Source organism: Harpia harpyja, chromosome 21 (assembly GCF_026419915.1).
Source record: "Harpia harpyja isolate bHarHar1 chromosome 21, bHarHar1 primary haplotype, whole genome shotgun sequence".
NCBI classification, from domain to species: domain Eukaryota; kingdom Metazoa; phylum Chordata; class Aves; order Accipitriformes; family Accipitridae; genus Harpia; species Harpia harpyja.
This window is the reverse complement of record NC_068960.1, coordinates 16,959,595-16,983,989: the sequence shown is the minus strand read 5'-3', so window position 1 is coordinate 16,983,989 and position 24,395 is coordinate 16,959,595. Positions and strand designations below refer to the sequence as shown.

General features: G+C 46.6%; 1 protein-coding gene across 4 annotated transcripts in view; it reads right to left on the bottom strand.

Moving 5' to 3' along the window:
* The window catches only part of AXIN1 (axin 1), a 75,685-nt gene that overhangs the window by 12,744 nt on the left and 38,546 nt on the right, over positions 1–24,395 (bottom strand). For all 4 annotated transcript variants that reach the window (XM_052772659.1, XM_052772663.1, XM_052772662.1 and 1 more), the window contains exons 3-5: positions 20,876–21,016; positions 13,896–13,992; positions 5,262–5,399 (exon numbers count right to left, since the gene is read on the bottom strand). In XM_052772659.1, the coding sequence (XP_052628619.1) occupies positions 5,262–5,399; positions 13,896–13,992; positions 20,876–21,016 (376 nt within the window). The remainder of the gene's footprint in view (positions 1–5,261; positions 5,400–13,895; positions 13,993–20,875; positions 21,017–24,395) is intronic.

Below are 24,395 nucleotides of genomic sequence, written 5' to 3'. Positions count from 1 at the left end.
GCTCAACCTGATCCTGTCAGTCCCAGCTTGTGGCTGTCACCTTGCTGTCACCGAGCAGAGCTGCTCAGGTCTCTGTTCCTGTGGTTTGAGCCACCATTAGCAAGGGTCTCCCAAAGAGACTGAGGCAACCTCTGACACACAGCCCACACATCACAACCAGGATTTACAGATGCGGCTTTTTCTGCTAAGTGTAACAACTCAATTGGACCTATAAGCGGGCAGAACCTTACTAAAAAGTTCCCCAAGTCCCTTGGAGGTGGTTCTGTAACAATCAGCAGCGGAAACACAACTTACCGCACCGTACCTGCGACTTGCTATGAGCCTTTGGTAAGGCATTGCTTCAAAGCTCATCAGATAAAGGCCGAAGGCACAGAATATGCAGCAAAACAGTTCTCGAGTCAGGCAAGACCAGGGGCATTTCTCACCCGAATGACTAGTTCACCAGGCAAAGCAAACAGCAGGCTTGTAAAAGGAGGGAGCAACTGAAGGTCAACAGCAGCATGAACAGTTTTGAAAAACCAAACACTGATTTCTCCCGGGCATGCTAAGGCTGAAGTGAAAGACTTCATGCAGATAAAGAAAGGGGTTGGAACTAACTGCTTGTTCTAGTAGCTCACAACGGTCTAGGACACGCTGTTAGTGACTCTTAAGTCCTTGCCAGGAAGAATAAAACTCCCCCATGCTGACAGCCACAATTTTGATGCTGACAAACTACTTTACGCTCCAACATAAACTCAGATATTTATGAAGTTTCTTTATTGGAAGTCAGGATTCCTATTTTTTTTAATTACATAAGCAGGATTCCAGTGAGTCCTTTAATCCCGCTCTGTTTTCCTCCTTTGGCACAGTAAAGAGATCAGTTGCAGCACAGGGTATCTCTGCCCTGCCAGATAAATGCATCTGCTAGAAAACACTGACTCCCATCAGCTTTGCCTGTCAGATGTCATCATCCATCACTTGCTAACCAACTTCAAAGTCTCAGCTGCCAACTACAGAGCAAGAAAGCAAATAACAGACTTCCTCCCAGTGTCACACCTGGGGGTTCAAACCTGAACAGGGGACAATGCCAGGCTTTGAAAATGCCAAAGGCATGGATGCTGCAAGCCTGGGGGTGTGACATGATGCCCATGTCTGGAGGGGACACACCACTTTCTAACAAATCGCTTTGAAGAACATCAGAGGCACCTTTCATCTACAGCCACAATGCTGCAGCCTGCCAACTGCTGTCCCTGGGCACCTAGCTCAGGGAAAAGAAAAGATGAAGCATGTGCTGACTAAATCCCTACCACTGGGGTAAGCATTTATTAGCAGTTTATGAAAACCCAAAGATGTGCTCAGCGCTTGGGTGGCTTTTAGGGCTGGTACCCACTTTCTGGAAAACTCTTAGGTTTAAACACCAACTAATGTGCAGGGCAAGATTTGATCCTGGCGCAGATCCCTGAGGAATGGCAGTGCATCCCTTCTGCTCAGAGCCCAGAGCTCCAGCTGTGCTGTCACACCAGAGCAGGGTGGCATGGGACTGACAATGCAGGGTGGTCCAGCCAAGCGGGTACTTGGGATCTGGGAAATCATCTGGCTGCTTGGAACTCCATTTTGCCAATAACTGGGACCTGGTACTTTGCTTTGCTCTGAGACTGAGATCAGGGTGGCCTAAGGGATGGAGAGGGATGCATTGGCTTGCTCTCGGTTTGCCTTGGCTCAGCTTATCTGTGTCACTGAGCAGGAGATCTGGACCCTGAGCAGGTCCTCAGGCAGGAGCAAGTGCTGCTGGGGTGGGTGGTGTGCGGGCAAGCCCTGGGGCAGCTGGCTTCCCACCCCCCAGCACTGGTCTCAGCCTTGCATCGGGTAGGAAAGCCCCAACAGTGAGAAAATAGCAGCTAATGAAGGAATTGGGGTGCCTATCCCAAGCTGTCCTCTCTCTTCGAGCAGGGCAGAGGCCAAAGGTTTGAGTCAAGGCTGCAGATTACCAATTCTGCTGAATCTTTTCACCGTGCTTAGTCTGCAGGGAAAAAAACAACGTACAGCATGAGGTAGGCGCAGTCCAAGCTGGGATTGTAACGCAGGACTTTGGATACAGCAGAGTCTAGCCTTGGCTCCGCCGCATGCACTGGTGCATTGCAAGGTGCTCCTTGCCTGAGTTATCCGACCGCAATCTATGCCTGGCAATGCAGCAGCAGCCTTCCAACCCACCCAAACCTGCCTGCGCCCAGCTGCACAAGCCTGCTGCCTAACCTGCAGCCCCTCTGCCCACCGAGCACCCTCATCCTGCCCGTGGCTAGCACAGGCAGAAGAAAGGGAAGACAAGACAACAACGCTGTCAAGGAGGCATAGGCAAGAAGCAATAACTGCAGCATTTTACACCAAAGAAACCCGTGGCTCTGGGGAGCAGCCTCCTCCACAAGCTCAGGTTTCCTGGACACAGGGGTGGTGTGGGCTCCAGAGCCGTCTTTCGGCATCTCGACGCGGTGAGCTGGGCAAAGCTTGGTGGCATGCACAGCCTCTCGGCAGGCGGGCAAGCCCCGGGTGCCACAACCACTAGATGGTGCTTTGTTGACATAATATTGTCAGAAACCTCTTCCATCCACTCCCAAAGGCAGCGGCAGTTAGAGAGATGCAGACTTCAACTTTGCTGACTGTCTGCTGAGCTATTTTTGCTCTCCAGCAAGGTCAGGGGTGCCCTTCCCTTTGAATTAGGAGGCTGAGATCTGCACTGATGAGCTATGGGCAAGCGATACCTTGCTGCAGACCTCCTCCTCTGCCTTCTCCCAGTCCCACCCATCAGGCTGCTACCGGTCGGTAGGGCAAAATAGCTCATCTAACCACGAGTGCTTTTTCAATCATCATGCAAATGATCTCCCTCTCTAGTTAGGCAATGGTTTATATTCAAATAGTAAGAATGTCAGCACTGGCTTTGCTTCTCCTGGCTTATTTTCAGTTCGCTCAGTTCAGACAAAGACAGAGTGATCTGTATGATACGATACTGATCTGTATGATACGATACTGCAGCTTCCATGCATGGACATGATGCTGAATTGACTCAAAAAGTAATAAGGAAACGTGCATCTTCTCTAGTCCTCTCCCACGTTGCTCAGAATAATTAATGAATTCAGCGTTTGGGTTTTTTTCAAAAACAGAAATCTTACAGTCTTTTCAGTAAAAGGCATTTGGCTTTAAATCAGATGCTTCTTCTCGATGTTACTGCATGATGTGACTTTGAAAGAGAACCCGCAGGCAGCTCAGCATGGAGGAGAAAAATTCCTTTTTCTTAGCTTTTGCAAAATATTTCCAGCTTCTCTGCTAAGCAGATAACTGCCTAGTGCGACTAACACTCGTGGTTTTCCCTGTGCTGCTGTTCAGTGGACCATGAAGATCTGGTAAGAGGTTACCCTGTAGTCCTGGTGTTCAGGTCATAGAAAAACGCCCTGTGATCTATCAGGATTCGAGCTCTCCTCTTGCTGATACCAGCAGCTCCTGCACCTTAAGTGCTGACCTAAAAAAGCTGCAATTGCTTACTCTGAGTTTTTCCTGAATGGCTAATGCCAGATGCCAGCCAGTCAATGAAATACATTCTGAAGACAGCAACGAGGTTTAATATATAGCATTAGTGGGAGTCCTGGGCTTAAAAATAGATTAAGTCACACAAAAATGTGTTTAAACAGACTTAAATTTATTCTCTGGCACATAGCTATTTGCTGATTTTATGGTATTGCTACTGGCAGCTTCTTCAAGGAGGCAGAGGGTTGGGATAATGTAGTCTGGTAAAGGTGGGGGCTGCAACGGAGCTATGGGAGGGGGAGGAGGAGGAGGAGGAAGAAGAGTACTCTAGGACTGTGTTAGCAGAAAATGCTGCCAGTTACATTGGCTTTGTCTAGAAAGCAACAGGTACCAGACAGGGAAACAGAGCAATTCCAGAAGAACAGGAACTTAATCACACAATAGCACCTCGCTGGCCTTTTCTGGCTGGATGCAGAGGTGCAGGGAGTTTGCTGGAGAACACTTGGAGCTGGAGGGAACCTTACAGACCCTTTTGCCTTCCTCACTTCTCTGCATTTGAAATGCAGATGTGATTTAAAGCGAATACTACAACCTACAGCTCTTTTCTGTTTAAAGAGCTACTAGATGAACATTTAAAAATACTCTAATGGGGCTGGAGGGTCTGCCCTGGAGCCCCAGAGGCTCAGCTTCTCCAAAAGCACAGAGCTAGCCAAGACAGGCACCAACACTTCTGCTTTAAGGGAGAGCTGTGGGTTACTAAGCACAGAGCCTTTGCCTCAGGGCCACAGCAGCTATTAACTGCAGAGACCCACAATTTCTACACACGGGGGTGTAGTTATACTGACATTGGTGATGTTCAGTAACACCGCGGTGTCCTCTGAAAATTCTCCTGTATCCCCAGCACAAGACATACAGGTACCTGTGACATGCAGTTTCTCAGAAGAAAAGATATGGTGTGAATACTGCTGAACAGGGTGTCTCACACAGGTAATACTACATGACCAATATCTCATTCTCTCCCTTTTGGAGCTTGCTGTGGAGCTAAAGACCTTGCATGCTTCCCTTGGTTCATCTACCAAGTCCTCAAGCTCTGAAGGGCCCCACTGCTACCAGGGCTCACAGCAGTGAGCTGTGCCATGGGCTGGGTTTCACCAGCCACCCACGTGGAGTCTGCGTTTCTCTGCCTAGGAGAGGGTTTTTGGATGCCACACCTCATCAGTTCCAAATTTTCTAGGGATGTGCTAGGCACTGATGGGCAGAACCCTTTTTGTTGTGGTAGAAATGGCCCGATAGCAGACACAAACACCTCCAAGCATAACGTCACCTGCCATGTGGTTACCATTTTTGGGGAAATAGGGATCACGCAAAACCCCACAGGGGAAGGCAAACCCCTGTTACATAGTCCTCATCCTTGCATGGAAGGGATTGCTCACAAAGTCAGGAGAGTGAGGGTGCCAAAGAAGAAGATGGAGAGCATCCACAGCCCCTAAGTGGTGGCAGAAGTGGGCACTGCTGTGCCATAGCTGGAATCTTACAGCAGGGAGGGAATGCTGGAGCTCAGAGAGCCCTGCATGGACCAGGGAACAGCACTGTGGAAGCTCCTGGGGCAACGGCAGCCCCCAGGAGCCCTGTGCAAGTGATGACCATGGCTGTTGGAGCGGGAAAGTGGTCATCCCAGTTGTTTCCACAGCAGCTGAAAGCTCCCTGTGGTATACAGTACGCAGACAGACTCCCAGGCTGGTAGAGGAGGCAAGGAGGTTACTAACCGCTCGAACACGTTTAAGGCGCTCCTCTAATTTCTCCTCCGCTTCACGTTCCTTTTGTACTTCCTCCAAACGATTGATCAGTTCTGCAGCAAACTTCTCTGGTTCAACGTGGATATCCTTTGGCATTCGGTACGTACGCTGGAGGAAAAACACACCAGGGGTTAGCAAAAGATGCATGAAAAATCACACGTTTATTTTGAAGGCTTTGATAATTGGAAATGCCAGTCGTTCTGGTGGGGAGTTGAGAGAGGACAGGCTGGCAGATGCAGAGGTGCAGCCTAGGACCAGTGGGCTGGAAGCTGAGCCACCACCACGAGCTCTCTGTCTGGCACCAGCTCTGCACACAACCCCACATAAGGGAAAGTTTTCTGGAGCCACAATTCAACAAGCTCTTTCAGCACCAAACTCCGCTTTGGGATGGATGTGCTTGCCTTCCTACCAATGCACACACAGTCAGCAGGAATATCCTGGTCTCAAAGGGTGGGAAATGGACGTACAGACAAACCTCTCAAAAATCATGCTTACAGTAGCAATCTTTTCACCTTGATAGAAAGGAGGACTCTTATGCACACATATTCAGCTTATCCCGGGTGGATCAGCGTATGCCGGTCAATCTCTGCAAATCTAGCCCACAGCCACAGAAAGGAGTGGAAATCCTGTCACCTCCAAGACATCTTACTTCCCTCCATCTTGTTACAACCCAGCACAGCCACAAAAGGCCACAGTTCCCACAAAACATCCTCTCTTACTAGAGGATCCTGCAGGATTGCATCTTGGCTTTTCAAAGCTGTGCAACTATCCCCAGCCTGCTTTATCAATACAGCAACCTTACAAGTGCAGAGATACCACTTTTCTGTTTGCCCTGGGTGAGCAAATGAGTATTTATGGGAGTTCAAGGGCATTCTTGGTTCCTTATGCTGAGTTACCTTGTCCCTAAATTCCTGAGCTCTGGGATAAGAAGTTTGTGTAGTGAAGTATGAAGCTGACAGCCGCTGTATTTTTCCCCTTATTTTTATCCCTTTTGCATTATTTTGTTAAATAGTAGAAAAAATAAAATGACACAGCAGAGATAAAAATTTAATTTGGAGGAAAAATATATGGGAAATTCAACAGTATAAAAACCTGCATTCAAGTATTTCAATACCAGTATGAGAGAAATATACACTCTATAGGACCAGAGATAAAATTAAATGTGAAGACGTGAGATAATTCATAGCAAAAGAACAAATGCAGCACCAGAAGCAGACATCAAACTTGAAATCTTTAAGGGAGGATGAGAGACCACCTGAATTTATCCCAGACCAGCCGAAAGATCAATGTGGAAGACTAAAATAATGCTTTGCCTCAAAACCTGACAAAAGTATGTAAATCATATTGGTTTTTCTCTCTGCCAGCTGCCGAGTGGAAGGCAGGGGAAGAAAAATAAAGGCAGTAAGTATCCTACTGATGGCACTGAGAAGCTGAAGACATCTTTTATGACACCCAAGTTGGGTTGCAGAGGTCTCAGTTAAAGCATTGTGTGTTTTGTTTGCCGAGAGCAAGACCCGGCCAACCCTGCCAGCAAACCTCAATTCCAGTGCTCACTGCCATCGCCTTCTCTTCCGCGTGGGATGGTGCTGGGCTGCAGTGTCCCTTGGAGACATCTGCGGACACAATGAGGCTTTGCAGGCAAAAGGACTGCCTGCTCTAGCATTCACTTTCTGTGACAAGCAGAGGGACCAACAGCTTCACCTGAAGCTGTCCCAGGCAGGACTGACCCATCCGAGCTGCAAACAGCCCCAAACAATCATCCCCTTCATCCAGGGATGCAGCAGCTGGAGAAGGCATAACACGTGTGAGCTACCAGGTGGCTCCCACCTTGGGATGACAAAGTCTTTGCTGCCACCAGGACCTCCAGCTCTGCAAATCAATGGCCTGTATTAAAAAGAAACACTGCAGAAAAAGATTTTCATCAACAAAAATTACATTTAGTCTTGAAATATTCACAAAAGGGCCAAAGTGGCATACTTTGTCCCAGCACCTGGACCTTGTATTGTCCAGAAATGGGCCCCAGATGTGCTCCGTCATGGGGGAAGATGTGGCAGAGCTAGTCCCTGCTCTGTTACTCCCTGTGGAGCTTCCAGGATCCAAGTGATGTTTCCACATTCCCCCCGCATAGCCTGGGGGAGCACTTCTGGCTAAGGGAGTCTGCTTTCATCAGAAACCCCAAACCCATGACCACCACCATCCATCCCGTGAGGCAGCGCCAGCGATTCCTGAGGAAGGAAATCTCTCTCTCACCTGACAAGTCACAACCCGTCGGGTGATGTGTTCACTCCCTCCTGCCACCTCAGACATGCCAACTCTCCCTGCGGTTGTTTATATGATGGCAGCACCAAGCCCTTCTCCGTTAGAAACTTAATGAGCCTAATGAGAGGCAGCTCAGCACTCAGCAGTTACAGTCTCGGGTCTCCCCATTGCAGCTACCGCCATCGGTTGCCATAGAAAAGCAGAACCGGGAAAGAATCTACCTTTATTTTCATAGCCTTTGATGCAATGTATCATCCCAAACCAAAGTCTCTCCCGAGCCCCCAGCAGCAGTGGGTACAAAGGCTGAAGTTTGCTAACCTGCATGTTCAAGTCCTGTTACAATAAGGTGGTTCCCTCCAGGCCCAGCAATGCTTAAGGACCACAGCTCCATCTCTGGTGAGGATCTAAAGACATTCAGGGTCACTGCTGTAACCAGGGAACTCGAGATAAGACAATATTGGTCTTTTACAACTAATACTTCAGCATGTTTATCCACAGTCTCTCAAAGTCTGGAGGTGACTGAAGCTCGACTACAGAAATGAAAATAATCGAACTCAAGAATCTTTAAGATGAACTCATTTTCCTCTCTCTCTGATAAACCACTGCATCTGCAAAACCCCTGACCCATCCTTGGAGCTCTCCACTCAGCACAACAGGCTCCAGAAGTCCTCAGCAGCCCGTTCAAGGGTGGAAGATGCAGTCCCCTCTATGAAGCCATCTCTGCAAGGGTCTCCCTGATCATCCAAGTTCAATGCAACTAAAATAAACCTCACTTCACCCCACAGACACCAGTTCTATGCGCCCTGTGTTGTCCTGGTGGGTACCTGTAATGGTGACTCACAGAAAGTTGGCAAGCAGGATGATGCTCTGAACATTGTATGACTTTATTCCTATCCCAAAGGATGAGCTACAGAGACTTCTCCAAAACTAACAATATTGCAGAATAATGAATGCAAATTCCCTGTGCTGAAGCAATACTGATAACTGCTGAGGGCTCTCTCTATCTCCCTGGACAGCAAACATGGACTGCATTGACCTGGTTCAAAAGGCAAAAAAGTGTTTGAAACTTTTATCAAATGACAGGCCTGACTTCGGAAGGGAGACATGCTCCATCAAAAACCAGCTAGGCTGAGCCTGTGCCTGGAGGAGGATCCTTCAGGGCTTTGGGATTTTGAACCTGCCCCCCGGCTTCCCGTGGGCATACAGAGCCCTGCCAAGGGAGTTGTAAATAAGCTGTTTATTGTTCTGAAATTAGAAGGGCTCCCAATGCTTTTGTTCCAAGTAAAGGGTGCAGCACTCTCTGAGAGCTGACTGGTTTGGGAGGATCCAGCCCTCCAGTATGGATCAGAATGAGATCTCTGGACATTTCCTGGGTCAACAATTCAGAAAGGAAGCGCTTCATTTTAAAGAACTGTTTTACCTACAGCTGTTTTATTTATTGCTTTATTTAATTATCTATCTACTTCTCTTTAATGCCACTAGTTCAGATGGGTCTGTCCAGAACCAAACCATGCTGAGTTGGGGAGGTTGCAGAGGTCAACAGATGGGAGGCTGAATGCCAGATGGGTTGGCAAGAAACAAATTGCTTGAGCTGGTCTGGATGGAGTAATCTTTCCTAGTGACAGCTGTGAGGAAGGATTTCTTGGGGTACCTATCACCAGGACATTGTCCTTGACATGTGAAGTGTCTGAAGCTCTGGTACCTTTGGGAAGAAGCAGCCTGCTAAGGACATGCGAGATGCACAAGCTCTCCAGTAGTTCCACTTAGCACCTGCTTCTTCCACTTAGCACGTCGTCTTCTTTTCTTGGAGCTGATGGAGTGGGAGTTGCATGGATTTTGCTCCCTGAGGCAGATGCAGGTCTTGTGTTTTGATGGATTTCACCTTCCCTGAGGTTTGAGGATGAAGTTGCACATCAGAACACACCAGTATTCTAAATGTGTGGTTTTACTATGATCTATACGTGAAAAGGCTGAAAGGGAAGAATCTCACTGCGGCTTGCAGGTTCCCCTTGGGAAGAATAAATCTCAACTGCTCTGAGATGAAACAGGAAGTTTTCCAATGTTATCATTGGGCAGAGGTCTCCAACCAGCCACAGCGATCCACGGGTTGGGCTGAACCATTTCTGACAGATCCGACTGGACCAAAGAATTCTTTGCTGGTAAATCTCCCTCTTCTACAGGAGGTTTGATGCCTCCATGATGCCTGAATGGCTGATGTTAGATCACAAGTCAGTCTTGGAAATGAAAGGAAGACGGCAGACTAGAGAAGCCAAGAGAAAAGAACTTCTGAATCTCCACATTTCCCAGATTAATGCATTCTTCTGACATACATTTTTAAAGGATAAATGGTGTTTCCATACCAGAAACACCTGTGGCAGAGCTCATGGATAGCTGGATTTCAGCATCCACTTTAGCAGCATTGAGGGATTACGAAAGAGTCTCACTGCTGTAAGGCGTTTGAGGAAAATGGCATAAAACAGCTGATGGGAATTCTGAACATGTTCCCAACTTGCAGGAGCAGAAAGCTCATTTAGCTGTAGGTATCCAGGCAGCACAAGACTAGGGCTCCTTCTGTACACTCCTCACTTGTACAGCATAGCAGAGTGGTCACTCAAAATCTTCTGTTCCACTCCAGAACACTACGGAAGCCACCGTGCAGCTTGATTGTGGGGCAGGACAGGCAAGCTCCCACCCAATGATCGAGCTACAGCAAGAACATCACAAAATGGCTTCTTTATGCAGTTAAACAAACAAACAAACAAAGGAATCTCAAGTCTTAATGCTTGAGGTTGGATTTTTCTGAATTTGCTGGGAAAAGGGAACATCTCCTATCTTCTCCTGGGAACAGATGAATGCCAGAGGTGGGGTAAATACAGTGCAATAGCACAGGTACAGCCCTGCATTCACTGGGCTTTCACCCTTCCTTTGTGAACTTGCTTGCTCCTTCCTGCCTTGGTGCTTCAAGACTCTGCTCGAAACCAAAAGAGAGATGGAAAACCACATGAAAAGCAACACTCACTTGCCATGTAATGGGTTCCTGCCAGAGGCACAAAACAAAGGTCTTGTTGCTTGCTAGAGACCTTCACCCACTGCATTCCTGGGCAGAGCGCCATTTCACAAAACACAACTTTTCTGAACTTAAAGCATTGTAAGTTTCTAAGTGTGGAAGATGCAGAACACAGCCATCCACACACCAAGATCTCCTGCTGCACAGAATCATAGAATCATAGAATCATTTCGGTTGGAAAAGACCTTCAAGATCATCGAGTCCAACCATTAACCATGCCCCCTAAACCATGCCCTGGAGTACCCTGTCCACTCGCTTTTTGAATACCTCCAGGGATGGTGAATCAATCACTTCCCTGGGCAGCCCATTCCAATGTTTGACAACCCTCTCAGTAAAAAAATTTTTCCTAATATCTAACCTAAATCTCCCTTGTCTCAACTTGAGGCCATTTCCTCTTGTCCTATCTCCAGCCACCTGACAGAAGAGACCAACACCCACCTCACTACAACCCCCTTTCAGGTAGTTGTAGAGAGCGATAAGGTCTGCCCTTAGCCTCCTCTTTTCTAGACTGAACAATCCCAGAGCCCTCAGCCGCTCCTCACAAGACTTGTGCTCAAGGCCCCTCACCAACTCGGTTGCCCTTCTCTGGACACACTCCAACACCTCAATGTCTTTCCTGTAGTGAGGGGCCCAAAACTGAACACAGTACTCGAGGTGCAGCCTCACCAGTGCCAAGTACAGGGGAACAACCACCTCCCTGCTCTTGCTGGCCACACTGTTCCTGATACAGGCTAGGATGCGATTGGCCTTCTTGGCCACCTGGGCACACTGCTGGCTCATAGCAGGGCATCCTACATAACCAGCACATGCCTTCATTATTTGCAGGCAGCATGGCTGCTGGAACTAGTGGGGAGACTCCTATGGACTTCTAATCACTACAGTTCATAGCTTCTGGATCTAAGTAAAAGTGCTGCTATTAAAAGCAATGTAAGTTCTTTCAGAATTTTGCATAATAGCCCCATAACTCATTTGTAAGGGAACGGTAAGGTCTCTAAAGGACTTCTGAAATGACTTTTTGGAAGTAGGAGGTTCTCTACTATCACTAGGAAAACATGCCATGCATTCTGCAAGCACTATCAGTAAGGACTCTGGCTACACTGGTTAGATATGAGTTCATAAAGACCTTCACTCAAAGGTTGCCATTTAGTCATTGCTACACATTGAAAAGCGTGCTAACGACCAGGTTCAGGCGGCTGACTGAGACTGCTTTAGCCTCGGGCTGCGAGATAGCCCTAACCACCGGCTTTGGAAAGCAACACTTGAAGAAATATTTGCATGGCTCCTTGCTAATTGGGGATGTTTAATTCAATAAGCGTGCAGTTAGAGGTGATTTTAAAAGACTAACTTTATAACATTTCACACTGGTGTTGTCAAAACATATTGTCTAATTACCTTCTCCTTTCTTGGCTGATTGATAAGTGAGGGCAGAGCAGTGCCTCTCTGAAGTCGATGCCAATTCTGTGTCAGTAATTGGCTGGCAGGAGGTGCCAGAGTGTCTGAACTTAACTTTTATTCCCTGGAGAAAGACTAGAACTAACTCGACTTCTCAGTCCCCTGCTCCCATATAAATACGTGTCAAGATGCCTTTTTCCCTGGGACTTAAATTACAGTGCAGAACCTAATGGGAACAGCGGATGTTTCACAGAAAAATCCTTGTGAAGCGTCTGTGTGTAGTTTAAGAGGAATATGTAATTCTAAAAGACTGTGTAGATAAGTAGGATAATATAAAAATTTATAAGCAGCAGGTGGCCAATTTAAACCTTGTTCCCACCCCCTGCCCCTCCCCCCCCCTTTTTAACTGGGTTCCAAAAAGGTCGATAAAATTTAATGCTAAGTAAAACTAATTAGCCAGCAAGGAACTGCTGCTGGAATGACACTTATTCAGTTCAACAAAAGAAATGTTTGGCAGATGGAAGTTCGTTAAAGCAGAGCTCACTATACATATTTAATGCTCCATACTCTGAGTTTATAACCTGCAGTTCATTGAGGCATTGCCAGTGCACACGATCAACAGAAAGCCACTATTATTTTTATCCAAAAGGTAAAGCCACTGACAAGCTTTGAAGTCAGAGAATATTCACTCAGTAGTTCCCACTGTTGGGGAACAGCAACAACAACAACAAAAAATAAAGGCCAAGCTTTCAAACTTCAACTCTAACAAAGCCATGCTTACAGTAAAATCGGCATCAAGTGAAATAAAAAGGCACCCAGCCAGCCTTTTCAACAGCGACCACACTGTGAAAGCAACTGTGTGAAAAGAGAGGTGACTGAGCAAGGATGGCTAGTGAGCGTCCACAGCCAGGGCTTTTATTGTCAACCCAGTGATCAAAGCACAGGAGACCCTCTTAAATCTAAGGAAAATAATCTAATTTAAAAGGCAAAACAAAGAGTGGTGGGGTTGGGGTTTTTTTGTTGTTTTTTTTTTTAAATCAGATTAAAACAAGGGTGTATTTCTGCTGGTATTGTGCTGCTTTGAGCAGGCAGGATGAGAACAGCTGCGTCAAGTTTGAAGGCACTTCTGGAAAAAGCAGATGGAGGCTTTTTTTCTCCCCGTTTGATTTGTGCTGGAGTCCAGCTGTCCAAAGGGGAAAGAAGTACCTTTATTCCCTGCTAGATATTAAATGTCACCTGTAACTTCTCACAAGAAGAAAATAATAATAAGCAGAGCTGCAGATGGTGCTGCAGATCCCTAGCAGTTATGCTCATCTTCCAAAAGCTGTTTGCTTACCTGGAGCAACCAGGGAGACAGTATCAGACAAATGAAATACTTATGCCTGCACCATCTTTGCTCTCCTGCCTCGTATCCCCAGGCAGGCTTTGCCGAGTCCTTGAGAACAGGTTACAGCTCCCTTTGGCTGCCCAGTGCAGAAATACCGCTCGGGACAGTTGCATTTCTCCCCAGCTGACCTTGGCTGAGAGCTACATCAGCCTTCCTATCCAATGGCCTCCTACACTTTCCACAAACACCTCCAGCTCACCTGAGGGCACGTAACCTGCTTGCAGGTAGATGCTAGCCAGAGCTGCCATTCTCATCCGGGAGAAACAACTGGCTACTGACTGAACAGTTAAGAAAAAATATGTGTTTTGGGCAGCCCTGGATGATGAGTTTGGCAGAAGGCTACCAAGCCCTTTCTTAGCACATGGATTTCTGTCTTAAAACATCCCCAAATGAATACAGCGCTAAGGGGGGTTAAACTCAAGCAAGCAGAGCAACTGTACGCTAGAGATCTCACATATTTTGCATATTTACCTCTGGGGAAGGAGATAGTGCTACTTACAGGAATGTGAGGTAGTGGCACACGTCCATTTGCTTTGGCACTTTCTTGCATCTCTCTGCGATGCTGCTTGCGCAGTCTGTATGGTGGGATCCCATCTCTGCCGGAATAAAACAACAACATGCCCTGCTTTAGTGCCTTTCTCTGATACACGACGTTCATTTAAGCCTTACCACTGCAGAGTGGCAGGTAGGAAACCCCTTTACGTTTGAGAAAGGCTTTGCATGCCCACGGCATGCACAGAACCCGTGTGGGGAATGATGCTCGCCCAGGTCCCCACACCAGCAATGCTCTAGTGCCGGAGGGACTTACATGGCATCTGCCAGGAGCAGAGCGAGGCTGGGCTCCTGCGACCGCTGCCCTAGGCAGAGGGCAGGGAGAAGGACTTGGACCACATCCTGGTACCTTTTATAGTTGGTTGCTTTCTATAAAAGAGCCTGTAATGTACACAGTAAACCACAGGGCAGGCTAGGAGGGGGAGGAGTGGGAGCTCAGTGAGCATCTACACCAAGGGGAACTCAGTCAGGGAACAAGGTATATATTTTTAAGAGAGCGTGACAACTTCTCAAATGGCTTATCAAAGCAAAGGGTAGGCTCTGCTGCTCTTAAGACGATCTCTAGCTCAGTCAGAAGTTACAGGCTTGATACTGCAGTTACCTAGACCTCTTGCCAGAGGAGGCCGGACAAGATTAGGGAGGGAAGCCATGGGCAGCAACACCCAAGCGAACCAGCTCTGCTCAGGTTTGTGCCCTTCCTAAAAAAGCTGTTGACTGAGGTCTCCGCAGAGAGAGGAGACAGTGGTGGCAACGATCCTTGATCCTGACAGACTGGGAGCCGGGTCTGTGGCTCTGCCGCGAGCTGGGGGACAGGGCAGACCTGCTCTGCCAAGCCGCACGCAGCCCTTCTGCAAAGATGGAGGCCTGGGTGCACGTGGGTCCCAGTGACAGGGTGTCAGGGGGGTCAGAAGCACCACGCTTTGCTAACCACCCCTAATGGCAAAGCATCACAGGCTGAGTATGACTTCAGGAGAAGAAAGGAAACCCATTTTTGTTCTCACCATTGCGACCACCCTGCTTACACCCAGGGACGAGGAGAATGCGAGCGAAGCGGAGCCCAGTTACAAGATCAGGACACGGGCCCATCTCCTGGTGACACTGGGTTATTTTGAGAAAAATCAATGAATGCAAAAACAAATGCCAGCCTGGAGCTTGGCAATTTGGAGCTTCCCTTTTTTATTTTACACATTTCCCTGATTCAGTAAAAGTAACTGCTTGGGAAGGCTGTGCAATGCCACAGAAACGGGTGGAAATGAATGGAGGGATTTGGTTTGTCCGAAGTACCAAATAACTTCCATGCACATGCACTGTCTCCTTTCAACCCCACACCACTCTGAGCAGTGCAAACGAGCCAGACCTAACACATCTCACAACACGATGTTTGCACAAGCAAAATGTACTTAGCACCTACCCCCCTCCCCAATTGCCAAGCACAGCTGCTTCTCGAGAACATAAGCCAAACAGTTTAACCAGCAGATTTTTAAAGTCGAGATGCCATTTGGCAAGGGAAACACAATCTACTGCCGTGTTTTGCCTGCAAACCTCCCGAGTTACAAGCACCGGCCTGTGCAAGAATGGTCACCATCAGCTCTCCCATTTCCATCATGCCTGCTGCCCTGCTGGCTCCCTGGAAATCTGGGTGCAGGCAGAATCGCCACCAAATTACATCAGAAGAATGCACTTTCATGCAGTAACCCAGGCATTCAAAATTAAACACCATTAAAATAAAATAAAACCCATGATTAATGACAAGTGCTTTTTAGTAGGAAGACAAATGAGAGAACAGAAAATTAGCCAGGCTAATTACAGCTCTGGCTAGTGGCTGCAGGTAATGCGGGAGGAGGAAGAGCACGTCTGGGAGCATCACCTCTGCTGCGCCCGGCAGTGACACGTTATGGGAGCAGAGCAATTTCCCCAAGCGTTGCTATACCGACAGGCGATTACGATAGCTTTCATTAGGCGGCTTCATTTTCTTTAATGACGAACCTCCATTTGAAAAATAACTTAAGAGTCACAACGGTTAAGGAGTTTCATTGCATCACGATGTGATTTTTTTTGAGACTGGATGGCAACAAAACAACTGGCAATTTTTACGGAAAAAAACCCCCAAACCTGGGGGATTATTTTAGCCATCGCTGGTTGGCATCAATAGACAACATTTCAGCTTAACCGCCGCACAAAACCCAGGCGCCAGAACACAACTCGCACGCTAAAGCCGCATGGCCGTTCGCGGGAAAAGCGGTATTATATTAGAAGGTGCAATTTTTCTTTCTTTCTCTCTCTTTTTTTTTAATTCTCCCCAGCAGCAGTCCCAGCGGAAAGAGCGACTTTTGTTCCCAGCACAGTAGCGAAAGGCTGATAATGGCCTCTAATCTATCCGGCTTCAAACACATGTTCAGCCCCGCTGTGCTGCCTTTGATGTCATTTTAACTAGATTCCCCAATGCCACCTCTGAACTTGGAACATTCCTTCGTTCAATGTACTGTGCCAACTCAACCAGAGGAAGCAAATTCAAAGATAAGCACTTTAATTTTATCCCAACAAAACCTTATTCAATAGATGGGGGGAAAGCAAGGAAAACCAATACCGTACTTTTGTTTTCCTTTTGTCAGGTAGCTTGCTTTGAGATATTTTCAACAGATAGAGAAATAATATATATATATATATATAAAAATCAAAACTTTTTTAGAGCACATCTACTTTTCAAATAAAACTTTCGCAAACTGTTTTCCCCTGTTTCATAACGTGATTTTCTTTAGCACCAGAAAGCTTTGTGCTGAAATGCAAGGGGGTTGGGGGGCAAGAGTATTTCTATTGTTTATTTAATGATAATGCAATTGGTTTGCTATTGGGGAAACACGGCGGCTTCCTCTCCTCTCTGAATCAACCTGCAAGAGCCTCTGGTGAGCGGGGAGGTTTTGCTGTGGCTCTGCAGCTGGACTCTTCTAACAAGGGCTGTCTTTGCTTCTCCGTAGACAATCTCCAAATCCAACCATTAACCCTAACAAGTCGGAAATCACCATTTGGGATCTTTTAAATTAAAAAGCTGTTAAACTTGTTTAAATATAGCAGAACTCAAGGTCATTCTGGATCACTGGCCATAGGGAAGACAGGAAACAAATCCACAGCAAAACTGATATTTTCTAGCAATTACTCTTATCAAAGCACCACTGTCACCAAAAGACCTTTCTCACATTAAGAAGCACGATGGGAAAATCGCCAGGCATTTTGGCCAAAGGCCAGTCATCCGAGGAATAATATTTAAGCCTCACGTTTTTTTGAAGGAGTAACCACTGTCCTAAACCCCTTTACTCCAGGGAATGGCCATCCTTACTGTGGAGCAGGTTTGACTGGAATTGGGGAAGAAGGAGCATCCCTCCGGGCAAGCCCACCCTGCACTGAGGGCTTCCCAAGCGCCTGGGGTAAGGCGAAGCTGTCTCCCAACCAAGATAAACCAGACACTTGATAAGATCCAGAGGAAGGAGTATTGTTGTTTAGTTGGACCACAACACTGTGCTAAAGAGGAGACATTATTCTTGTTTACCCATGTAAGCTCTTGCAGAAATAAAGAGAAGACAGATATGGACCTAAGGCGTTTTTGCATCTGAATTAGAACATTACATGGCAATTTAATGCATTTCAGCTTCTGCCTGTTGCCTTCCTACCCAGATTTGCCTTAATTTCCCTTGAGCATCTCTCTTGTGACAACCCCTCCCACCCAGAGGCTGTCTCCTCCACTTCGGAAAGATGCTATCCCTATGCGGAGGTTATTCAAGACAGCAAGACCAGTTCAGGACTGCACTGTAAATGCTGCTGCAAGCCTGGAGCAGGCTCCAAGCAGCCCAGGGCGGGAGGCACAGCCCCAAAGCCCCAACCTACCACTGACCCACCACCGAACACCAGCGGTGAGCGACTCAGCCCCACCTGCGGCCATGGCAGGCTTGCTGGGCCAGCGCTCGCCGGAGCCTTTCACCGTGTCCTCTCCAGACCTTGCCTCCACACAAACCAGCTAAAACAACACAGCTGCCATGCTGATTATAAAAACAGGTTTCAGCAGAGAGGACTGGAGCTGTTTTGCCTACAAGGGCAGAGGAATTCCTATGACACAGGAAGACTGAAAAATAATCAGTGGAGCGCAGGCATTTAAGAGCAATGTTTTTTAAGCCACTCAAAAAGCAAACTCCTCAAACAACAGGGACTGATAACATATTTGTTATATAAATTCAACCCATTACAATAATATTTACCACTGCTTGCAAAGACATCCTGTTGAAAGTTTGTCTTTTAGGCAAGGGTGCTTGTAGCTGGTACCACATAAATGACTTTTAAAAACACTTTGGTGAGCTGGGCGCTCCTGAAAAGCCTGTGCCTGCCTCCCTTCACCCCAGCTCAGGAGGCCAGACGGCCAGAGCATCACCCAGGTCCTTGCTAACGGCTTTGCATAGCTGGGCTGTGCACGCAGCCAAATCCAAAACCCACTTTGCCATAATCGATACAATATCAAAGCTTGGAAGGGAGCTGGTGACAACTGCAATATATCGGGAGTACAAGCAACTGCTCAGTGTGTCTGCCTTCTCCGCCAACTTGAGTTGACCAACACTGCAAGAGCACGCCTTGCATCAAGCCATGCTCTCTGTGCACCCGCCTGCTTTCCCGGTTTATTAGCACTCCTCAATTAGCTGACGTTTGCATCCTGATTGTCTGGACACATTCTCCTCTGATGGAGGGTCACAGAGGTTTCTGCCTTGGGATCACACCCCGTTCATGTGCTGCCTTGGGAGCAGAAACCACATTTCTTCATTATTGAGCTTGACTGCTGTATGTAAACAGCACACATAGGGAAGAACCTCGCTCATCAGCAAACGAGGCTTTTATTGCCATTTTCCTCAGAGGAGGCCTAAATTCAAAGCACCGAGACATGCAAGTCTTGTCAAGCAGCAGGAGTCCCTTCTTTAACTTGCGTCTGGTTGTTCTTCATTTTTGCTGCCTTGAGCAATTCTGCAAAAATTCCTTTGAAAGTCAGGAGGCAGATAGGTTCAGCAATGCCATGTAAAAAACGAACAAAACCTGGTACTGGAGTTCTAAAGCATGTAATGAAGAGCAAGTGCTGAAAACAGACAGATTCTTTGTAAGCCAAAGGTCAAGGCTGCACGTCCAGAATCCCAATTTGGGGATCAATCTGCATGCATCCAGTTTAAAATGTACAGAAAGAAAGATCACAGGTTCACCCTTATGATTTTTGAAACTTACTTAAAATGAACCACTGAGATTGGGTTAGTTATTAGCAGAAGGCAGCACACATATCAGTGGTAATTAAAGTCCTAGAAGCAGCCTATGGTGGGCATAGGAGGGATAAAATGCCTAAAGGAAAAAGGAGCAAAGAAAAAAGAATGCATAGGATGGTCGAACAGAAATTATTCTGCCTGTGAAAGAAATAAATTATGGCTACTGCAATAAAAATTAGGAGGGTGAAGAACTCTGGCATAAATGATCACAACTTATTGCAGGTATAACCATCAGTGCAACCCTGTGAGCCTGCTGGACCAGTGAAAAAGGAAGTGCTAAGAGCTAATTAATTTTGAAGAGTTCTTACATCTGTCTCTCCTGATAACAAGAAGTTACATGACCCCTGCTAGCTTCAGAGTACTCCTCCATATAAACTGATGAATATGAAGAATCGCAGAAGGATGTGGCAAAGCAGCTATAATTGTATCAAACGGAGCCTTTAATTAGTGGTCCTCTACAGCTTTCTGTCCCAGGGGCATCCTCTGCCTCCCATGCCCCTTTGGCCAAGGTCTGCCTCCTCCATTTTGCAACGTGACATGAATAAGGTGTAAGGAGCTGGTGCCAGGGAGCAGAGGGGACTCAATAGCTGCTCCTAAACCGCTCCAAGCCTCCGTGGAGCCAGAGACAAGCATGCTACCAGCTCATATAGAGCCACCACAGCAGACACAGAAGCCCCCTTACATGTCACGCATTCATGCACCGCCCATTAACAACATCCATGACACAGGCTGGAAAGTTTCTCCAACAAGGTCTGACAGCTCCTGACATTCACAGTGACACTAAACGAGCCTCTTGGAGGACTTTGTGTTTACAGCACTGCCGTTAATAAAACCCTCTCCTAATTCTGTAAACCTGTCATCTTTCGCTTGAAGAATCAAAGGGTTTCTGCTCTACAGAAAGACACTTTGCATTTGCACTACTAAAAAACAGACCAAACATTGAATATTTTCCTCCAAATCCTTTTTTACCATCACAGAGATGCAGTCACAACAAAATCTCATAACCCCTTTTTTTCTCCCTTTTTAGACCATCTTTAACGAACGTATCTCATGGGTGAGATACAGGGTGCTATCATGAGGGTCAGAATGAGAAAAAAGCAGAAAAGATTTGGCGGGGGCTTATTGGTACAAGTTGTGTTAAAGTGCAGTGGCCACCAGACATAAACTAGAACTGGTCAGTCACCAATCCTACTGAAGAGCAAGGGCAGACTGAGCACAGTTTGGCAAAAAAAGCCTCAAGAGGAGAAGTACCCAGGTAAGTAGAAAGGTCTGTCTGACATTCAGAAGGTACTATATCTCAAATCACTTACTACAAAGCCATCCAACATTTCCAATGCTTCTTGCATCTGGCAAGAAACACTGCAGGAACTCTGACTGAGCATGATTTATTTTAGTTCACTCAAAATATTTTATGTTGCAAACGTTCCCAAGACCGGTAAGGCTGAGTAGCCTGCACAGTGACAAAACAACCCCGCTTGAAAAGAAAGCAAGAATGATCATGACCTTGGTCTAGTCAAATATTCCCCCCAACACCAGCTATGGCAAAGCCTCCCCCAGACCAACACAACAGCAGCACCACCGCTAAAGAAACAAACATGCTGCTGTCTCACTTACTGTCCCACCCAAGATCGGAGTTACTTACACGCTGCTGTCTGTCAGTGACATCGTATCGGCATCACTGGACATGCTCTGCTGCTCACTGTCATTGGCACTGGTCGCTGGTGCCAAAGCGTAGCCCGTGTTGACATAGTAAGGGTTAACAGGCTCTCTCCATGACCCATGCCTGCAAGAAAAATGAGAGAGTCAAATTAGGACACAACCTTGACCTTTACTCTGCATCACTAGGCAGAAGGACTCTGCCAGGAGCCCCAGCATCGGTGACAGGCTACAGAATAAGCTGTGTTCATACTAAGCTGCACTGATAGAACCATGAACAATTTGACTCATAACTGGAAGCAAAAGGGAATTCATGGAGTAATGAAGATGATACTGTAGAGATGAAGAAGGGAGGGAACAAGACTATATGGAAGAAGTCCAGTTCCCATCAGGATTTATGGTGTCCACGGGCTAACTGCTTAGCATTGTCATTCTATGAGCAAGGCAGGACATCTAAACCCAATACGTAGATAATAAGACAGCATTTTTTTAGTCAAAACAAGCTTCTACTCTTCCAATGGTAAGGGATGTGTAGCACGGCTCACCCATTCTATACTTGCTTTTACATCCCTCTCTACTCCAACATGTTTGCCAAGGGAGGGAGTTAAAGCAAGAAATCGCTGTTGCTTACAACGCGCTACCTAAAGCCGACCTCAAATGTCACACTTGGGTACATCAAACACTTGCAAATTCCACCAGGAAGGACCATCTAATCACACCGGCTTTTCCAACGGACAATCTGTTCAGGGATCTATGGAGGCTAGTTTGTACACAACCACATGCCTTGTCCTGCAGACAGGTTATTCAAGTACACGTGCAAGTAGGCCAACCTCCTTCTCTTCAACAAAATTACTGGAAGAGAGACCGCCTGCGTGAGCTAACTTGGGAAGCGAGTTCCTTGCTCATGAGGAGACCTGCATTAACGGTGAAGCAGCCTGTGAAACAAGCAGGCAAGAGCTCCTTCATGCCAACTCTGCCACTGGCATAGAAAAGCTACTGCTGCCAACGTGCCTCCAGCTCTGCTACACCGCAGGACAGTCAGGCCATGCAGGCATCCTGCAAGTCATTTTGCAATTTGCCAGAAGGAAGAACAAGCTGAAAGGTTCACACCAACGCACCAACACAGCATCATTTAATCCCCCGCTCTCCCTGCCTACCCCTCTGCATGAAGAGCAGCATTTGTAAGCTATCTTGAAGAATTCCTGGGTTTTTCAAGCTCTGTAACCAGCTCCGAAAATCAGAGTCCTGTTTTAATTCAGATCACGAAGCTCATCAGCATGATCTTTTATTTAGTAACTCAGTAACTGGTGCCTAGTTGATGTGGCTTGCAATGGACCTTGAGCAAACACCTCCAAGGAGGACACATCATGCAATTTGTGCTTCCCTGTTCTGTCGTGAAAAGCTTTTCTGGCTGTACTGCAGTGGTCAAAGTCCGAAGACAACAGAAAACAGTCCCTGCCCTGATGAGTTTACATTTAGATAAGACAAGGAAACCCATGAGAAATGCACAGATGGAAGGACCGGATGCGAAGAAGACACCATCAAAGGGAAAAGTTGGCAGTTTCTGCCTATTTGTATGGAGTATAAGTGCAGGACAGCCACTATATGAACTGGGACTAGCAGACAACCCATTTAAGGTGGAGGTTTTCAGAATGATTTATGTATAATATGATACTCGGTGTACAAGGATGGAAGCATTACCAAAGTATTTTAAAACCTGAATTCAACAGGGCTATAGCCTTCAGCTAACACACTGCTCATGTAGCTCCTATTCACCCTGCCCTTCTGCTCCTAGACACAGAACCAATTTTCCTTGTAATACAAGGGGTTGTAGATGTTCACTGGTCACTAAGAAAAATCATATTGGTTTAGGTCCATTATGGGGTCAGTTAGAAACAAATCACTCTCCTATTATCACAAAGAGAAAACTAATATTTTGCTTGCCACAAACCAACAAAAACTGCAAGCTATTTCTCCTCGGATGTCGAAGCTCAGTATAGTTGCAAAGTGGTGCAAAGAGCATTCAAAACTGAGTGAGCTGAGGTTTTTCACAACTGTTTGAGGAAAAGGGAGCCTTGTGAGGTTTCTCCATGCTCGGGTGCGATAGAGTCAGTTGGATAAAAATGCTTACGGGCCCCTTGGGATGGCGAGTCACCACGGACATCTAGCACACAAACTTTCTGTCACTGTAAACATGCACCGGAGCAACCTTATTTCTATATTCTATCAAATTTCAGAACAGCTTTCTAGGGCAAATATTTAAGGCTGGAAATAAATTGAACAAGTTCACCCTAAAAAGCAAGGTATAATAAGTGAAAACCTTACCCGCCCCCCTTCACCAGTTCTCCCCTTGCATAATGGTCAGTTCTGAATATTAAAGGAGCACTGTGCAGTGCAACACTCCTGTCAAATCCGATGTGACAGTTGCATGATGGAGGCTGATACAACCTCTTAAATTGAGGCAGGAATGATGGATAGCTCAGGCCTTCCCTGCAGGCAAAGAGAGGATGCTTTTTGGATAACCCAATTAAAATATACCACCAACTTCTAGTGGACCTTCTGCCAGGACACTCTGGAAGAGGCATGGATTATTCTAGCAGTATATTAAGAAAGCACTATGATATATAGAATAAAATGCACAGATCAATCAATTTCTCCTTTGTGTCTGCTGATACAAAGACACAGCAGCAGAGAGCATCTCTAGAGTTTGCTGGGTATGGATCTGAGACGGTTGAAGGAACCGAGAGCGAGCAGATGGATGCTGGGTGGTCCCTGGCCCCTCCAGAGGAGTCAGGATGGACAGGCTCTCCTGCAGCACTCCATGGCTGTGGGCTTCCCACTGAGGATGCAGGAAAGAGTTTGGTCACAACTGTTGTATTTAGCTAAAATTACACACTTAAGCATGTATACAACAGGGATTACTTCCATTTTAGCTCTGCCTCTAATACATCAATGCAAATGTAAACTTTCAGTAAGCGTAAGTAGATGGAAAGGGTATAGGATTTCAAAGCAATCATAACAGGTTACATTACTTTTGAGGAATCCATCTGTATTCAATCCTTCTCCTAATGTTCCCTCTCCCTGACAACTCTCTTCAGCTGGCTCGTATCACTATTTGAATGTTCTGTGCCGTGCCTCTGAAGAACGCTTTCAACATCTATTAGGAGGAAAACATTAAAGGAACATGGAGTCTAACAAAAAAACCTGGTCATTTCTGATCTGGGAGGGGAGGCTGCTTTAAAAGGGATACAGGCACACTCAGGGCGATTTGAAATGTCAGCTAAAAACCTCACATACCAAGCTCTACGTGCTGATAAGGGTGATAAAAGGAAAGGTGAGCATTTAAAGTTAAGACTTCACAACAATTCCTGCAGACTTCTGGAATTTTATTTTATTTTTTTAGACAAAAAGAGCAATGAACGTTTTTGAAATGAACACAAAACATTTCACACATCGCAGAAATAAAGCTGCACGTCTCTTCTGCAGCTCTCAGTTGCTCAACCCTC